The sequence below is a fragment of the Panthera leo genome, chromosome B3 (genome assembly GCF_018350215.1).
Source record: "Panthera leo isolate Ple1 chromosome B3, P.leo_Ple1_pat1.1, whole genome shotgun sequence".
Classification (NCBI taxonomy): Eukaryota; Metazoa; Chordata; class Mammalia; order Carnivora; family Felidae; genus Panthera; species Panthera leo.
The window spans coordinates 98,062,230-98,068,229 of NC_056684.1; the positions used below are offsets into that span (position 1 = coordinate 98,062,230).

Genomic DNA, 6,000 nt, shown 5'->3' on the forward strand with positions numbered 1-6,000 from the left:
CAACATACAGCATTACTGAAACTGCCACCGCCTCCAGAAGCAAACAAAAAACATTTTCCCGCGCACGGGAGAAGCCGCCAAGCAGACAATTTATATCCTTTCTATAAAAACGGTCTTCACGTATTCCTGTGTAATCGATTTATACAGAGACGGGGTCTCATTTCTGAGGGCTGAGACTGGCAGCCACAATTAAAAGACTTACCTCACTGTGTTTAGAGAAAATCTAGAAACTGCCTTCTTTGGCATCCTCCTGAATGTATATGTTTATGGATTTTTAACCAAAAACGTACACTGATATTTCACATTCACGACCAAATGCACATTAACCTAACCCCTAACTCGGGAAATGTAAATAATTCCTTCATTTTAATTAGGTATACATTGGAGGGTAGTAGTCACATAAACCACACATATTAATATATTCATTGCTTTTCCTTATTTAATAAAGCAGCAGTAAGGTAATCGGAGCATAAGGCATCAAAGCCCTCAAATATACCTGAGATTTCATGTGGGGAAAGTTACGCACAAAGCTGCACTTCATAATTTGGAGAACACTACCCAGAATTTAGCTCATAAATAGCCTTTCTCAGAACACAGTAATTACTCTCATCTGGAACCTGAAAGGATAATTGAAACAAGAAATACTGTCTGTGGGGGCACCTGGGTGGCTCAGTGGGTTAAGCGTCTGACGGCTCAGGTCTTCATCTCGCAGTTTGTGAGTTTGAGCCCTCTGTCAGGCTCTGTGCTGACCACTCGGAGCCTGGAGCCTGCTTCGGATTCTGTGTTTCTCTCTCTCTCTCTGCCCCTCCCTGCTCACACTCTATCTCTCAAAAATAAATAAACATTAAGAAATACTGTCTTTAAAAAAAAACAAAAAACAAAACCACCGTTTGAATAATCTCAGGGTAGGCTCATGTCTAAACACTGGCAAAACAGGTTGAGAAACTAAAGCATCTAGTCAAAGTCTCCTTAACTGCCTGGACCTTCTGGTGCCCCCAAGGGACAGTATTCTGTTTTCTCCACTTCCCCTATTTTCTTACCTTCCCTCTTGAAGTTCCTTTTGGTGCTTTTCCAAGAGCTCTTTTTGCAACTCCTCCTTCTCAAGAGTGTGCTTCTCCATCAGGCTTTTCAGCTCCTCCTGGTGAAGCTGCTCGAGTTCCTGAGTCAAGCCTCTCACCTTCTCTTCTGTCCAGGCGCCATTCCGAAGGAGTCCTTCCCTCTCCCGGGTAAAGCTGTCCTCTGCCTGCTCCAGGCGAGCCTTGAGTTCCATCTCGTGTTCCAGCCTCAGCTTCTCCCGCAGGTGAGCCTTTTCCTCATCCCACCTCATTTGCAGTTCTTTTTTCTCCTCCTCGTGTCTGCAGAGAGTTGTATGTTGTGCTTCCTTGAGCACCACTGCCTGGCCCCGAAGTTCTGCAGTTTCGTTTTTAAGGTCACTTAGTTGTTTTTCCAAGACGCGGACCTCATTCTCGTACTTTTGCTTCATGCTGTCTTGCTCCTTTTCACAGGCGACCTTGGTTTCATCTAGCTGCTTTTCATAATGGTGCACCTGAAGTCACAAAGCGAAACCACCACAATGTTATCCAACTCAAGGCGGTGGGAAGGTGATGGGGGCGGTAACTACTTTTTTCCCAAGTGACATTCCTCAGCTTTCTCATTTTGACAGCTCGAAAACATGTTAAATAAGCTATGTTTGAGGCAGGCATAGTTTGTTTTCCTTTTTAACTCGGTTGAATTTTATTAGTTTCTGAACAACTCTGATAAAAATGACTAGACTTTCACATAGATAGTGTTGGTCTTCCCAGGCATCCTGTCCAACTGTAAAGGTAGGGGTTTAACATACTTAAATTCAAATATTGATTGAACACCTATCATAGGCACTCGGTGGGCTTTGTGGGGACACAAAGTTGCATACGATATAGTCCTGCCATCAAGGAAAAACAGCTCTAGACATGGTTTTGACAAACACAAACAAGTACGCTACAAGGCAGAATGAAAAATATAAGAGCTATAGAAAACAGACAAATATATTGGTCAAGGGTATTCAGGAATGGGTTCATGCAGGAGGTAGCATTTGATCTAAACTCTGAAGGGTAAGTAGACTTTCAAGAGGTAGAAAGGAATAACACAGCATGTGATGGCATGAACGAAAGAGGACAGTTTGATGAAGAATGGTGAACTACTGGCTTGGCTGGAGGAGAAGGTAACAAAGACCAGAAATCTAAGCTGAAGCACTGTGGTGAAGGGTTTTGGAGTCCAAGATTCAGAAGTTGTACCTAATGCTGTATCAAAGGGCTTTCTTCGGTCTTATTAACATGTTTCTCAACAAGTTAGAAATAATGCATTGGCCTTCAAGTTCCATGCTTGCTAGGGCTGAAGATAATACATTTTGGAGAAACTCTCTCCTAGGAGGAAAAGGCCTCATGCTCAGCCTACAAAACCATCCTGAGCAAAGGGGGGTTTGGTAGCCACCAGACACAAGAGGAAATGTATTAAAAGTGATGCTCTATGGGGCACTTGGGTGGCTCAGTCAGTTAAGCGTCCTTCAGCTCAGGTCATGATCTCATGGTTCGTGAGTTTGACTCTCGCATCGAGCTCTGTGCTGACAGCTCAGAGCTTGGAGCCTGATTCAGATTCACATTCCTGTGTGTGTGTGTCTCTCTCTGCCCCTGCCCCGCTTGTGCTCTCTCTCTCAAAAATAAACATTAAAAAAAAATTGTTTTTAAAAGGGATGCTCCATGAAGTAAAAAGAATTAAGTATGTCCTACAAGCCAAAGCTTGCCAGAGCTCAAAAAATGAGAGAACAGAATAAGAAGGACTTACTTTATCTTCAAGCTCCAGTCTTAAGCGACATAAGTCCCTGTGATGTTGTTCTTTCATCTGCTCAATGACCAGCTCTGCCTCGATGCTCATAGTCAATGGATTGCATTCTTCAGAACCAAGCCCTGAAAACACACGGGATCTGGTGACCATCCAGCAGGTTCTTTCAATAACACAACTGGCTTCTGAGGAAGGAACGTCCAGTTAAAGGAATAAATCTCAGCCTCAATTACCACTGATGAGATCTACTAGGAAACCATCGATGCCAAGAGGTTTCTTGCTTTCAAGCATTATGGAAAACAAGAAAAAAATGAAGGTGAACAAGCAATACGGTAAGATTCTTTCATGTACAGACTGTACCAAACCACAGAATTCATCTTTTTGAAGAGTAGGTGGGGTTAGGTATGGAAACTGTGGTTTAAATGTGACCTTCTAAAATGAAAATGCTGGGAAGTGAGGTAGTTTGATTAAACCAATCAGCTTTCTATCCATCCAACAAATACTATGGTGACAAACGAGCAGAGGGGCAAAGTGGCAGAAGATGCCTGGAGGCGTTAACTTCATGGGTCAAGACAGCGAACCCACCCCTCAATGACAGAAACTTGAGTATTACGATATTAATTTCCTATAGTGCAAGTGGAGCCCCATTTTAAATTATCAGCTAAAATTTTAAAAATAGGGCATAGGTTAGGAACCTGGATAGAGGCAGTTTGGGAGAAAAATTCTCAAGTCATTCATATGACTTCACTTCTGCAACCATCCCTGATGATGACGGGGAAGGACGCTCAAATGTGAAGCATAAATTGGAGACTGAGCTTGTACACAGACAAAACGATCATGTCTAATACTATGTGGGAATCTCTTAAGGCAGGGGATTCAAAAAAGTTTCTCACATGGGGTCCATAGGCAGATAGGAGAAAGGGCATGTCTAGCATCCGAGATGAAGTCTTGCCTTGGGCTTTCTTTCCGTATATTCTTTCTTTTCCAGTTGGCATATCCCCAACTGAGAAGTGATAGTTGGGATATGGACCACCCCAGCACAGCACAGCTTCGCATGCCCATGAGGAGAACCCCCAAAACTATGGAAAAAGTCCAGAGAAGCTTCTGAGATGCATCATACACCATCAGTTGGGTTCCATCCTCACACTACAGTAAGGCTACTGACCACATACTTAGAATCACAGGAAAGGTCTTAAGCCCTCTCCCCATCCCCTCCTAAATCCCTTATTTATTCTAGAATAAACAGGTAAGGAGAGGAATAAACAATCCTTGTAAGAACCTGTACTTGCATAGCAGTGGGGAAGACGGTAACAGAAAAATTTATTATGAGCCCTTTGTGAAATTCAAACTCCACACACTGAGGAAAGAGGTAGAATGCCAGGAGGGAGGAAAAAAGCTGATGAAAAAGTAGCAGCGTTCCCAAACAACTCTGCCTTCCAACTTTCCCACTCAAAGTCTTCCTCAAAGGCACAGGCAACCAACACTTATTTAACTTCTTAGTTGTTTTACAGAGGCAATGCCGATGTTTAACACAGCCAGCGTAAGAAAACCAAATTCTGGTTTCTGGTTGGCCTGTTCTCCGAAATGATCATCATACCAGTGAGGCACTCCTTAAGAAAGGGAGCACTCAGCAATAGCTCAGTGTCTGAATTGTAACACTCCCAAGCCCTGGATTCTCAGACCTGTGGCCAATTTCTTTTGTTTGTTTTTTTAAACAAAGCAAATATCCTTGGGGTTTGATTTTTCCATTCCTTTGTTGATACATATAAAAATCAGAAAGAAATATTCTCATAAATACTTTAAGGATAAATGAAGAAAACAGACCACAAGCAAAATAGCTCAAGAAAATAGTACTGCCCAGGTTATTTTTTAAATTTATGTTGGTTGCCAAAGTTGTGCAATTTTATATTCAACCATGGCCATAAAAGCAAAAACCAAAGGCAGAGCCTCTGAAAAGATGATGTCTGAATGGCTTACCCTGGTCAGGCTCAATGCAACCACTGTTAACCTCAAGTTCTTCTGACACTGAGTTCTTCAAGGGAAGTCTCAACACTTTGCCTTGTGTGCGAAATTCCTCCAGCTCAGACTGGAGTTCATCCACTTGGTCTTGTAATACCTGGAGTTTAGAAACAAACACAAGTCTTTTTTTCCTTTTTTAGTTCGTTTACTTTAAATGTTTATTTTTCAGAGAGAGGGAGTGGAAGAGGGGCAGAGAGGGGGACAGATGATCCGAAGCAGGCTCTGTGCTAACAGCAGAGAGCCTGATGTGGGGCTCAATCCCATAAACCATGAGATCATCACCTGAGCCGAAATCAAGAGTTGGACACTTAACCAACTGAGCCACCCAGGCACTCCATAAAAACCAAAAACCACTACAAGTCTTATACATGACAGCAAAAGCACAATCAACAAAAGAAAAAAGATAAGCTGGACATCACTAAACCAAAACCTTTTTATTTTGAAGGGTATCATGAAAGTAAGAAGACAACCCACAGAATAGGACGATAGCTTTTGCAAATTACATGGTCTGATAAGGGACTTCTAACTAGAGTATACAAGGAACTATTACAACTCAATAATAAAAAGACAATCCATTTAAAAATTAGGCAAAGGATCTGAATAGACCTTCCTGGAAAAGGAGATATGCAGGGGCACCTGGGTGGCTCAGTCAGCTGGTTAAGCATCCAACTCTTGACTTCGGTGCAGGTCATGATCTTGTGGTTCGTGAGTTCAGGCCCTGCATCAGGCTCTGTGCTGACAACACAGAGCCTGCTTGGGATTCTCTCTCTCCCTCTCTCTCTGCCCCTACCCCATTCATGCTCTCTCTCTCAAAATAAATAAGCTTAAAAAAAAAAAAAGGAGATATATTCTGAGAAGCCCTTGAAGAGATACTCAAAATCATTAGTCATCAGGGAAATGCAAATAAAAAACACAGTGAGGTACCACTTCATAACCCCTAGGGATGGGTCGACTCCAGAAGACAGCAAAAACAACTGTTGTCAATGATGTACAGAAATTGGAACTCTCGTACTGGTAGGAAGTAAAAATGGAGCAAACCCCTTGGGACAAGTTTGGCAGTTCCTCCAAAAGTTAAACATGCGGTGATCTTATGACCCAGCAGTTCCACCCCCAGACATATACCAAAGAGAAATGAAAACATTTCCACATAAAAACTTGTGCACA

General features: G+C 42.5%; 1 protein-coding gene and 1 long non-coding RNA gene across 16 annotated transcripts in view; one reads left to right on the plus strand and one right to left on the minus strand.

The window, feature by feature from the left end:
* LOC122222617 overlaps positions 1–6,000 on the plus strand; it is an 80,975-nt gene that overhangs the window by 67,236 nt on the left and 7,739 nt on the right. For 2 of the 6 annotated variants that reach the window (XR_006203801.1, XR_006203809.1), the window contains one exon: positions 1,124–1,300. This is a non-coding gene — a long non-coding RNA (uncharacterized LOC122222617). Of the gene's footprint in view, positions 1–1,123; positions 1,301–1,505; positions 2,564–2,726; positions 3,309–6,000 lie in introns of those variants that run through there. The other 4 variants (XR_006203800.1, XR_006203802.1, XR_006203808.1 and 1 more) reach the window with 3 other exon arrangements.
* Positions 1–6,000, minus strand: part of NIN (ninein) — a 95,591-nt gene that overhangs the window by 28,755 nt on the left and 60,836 nt on the right. For all 10 annotated transcript variants that reach the window (XM_042943171.1, XM_042943176.1, XM_042943170.1 and 7 more), the window contains 3 exons: positions 4,795–4,933; positions 2,821–2,942; positions 1,041–1,546 (listed from right to left, as the gene is read on the minus strand). In XM_042943171.1, the coding sequence (XP_042799105.1) occupies positions 1,041–1,546; positions 2,821–2,942; positions 4,795–4,933 (767 nt within the window). The remainder of the gene's footprint in view (positions 1–1,040; positions 1,547–2,820; positions 2,943–4,794; positions 4,934–6,000) is intronic.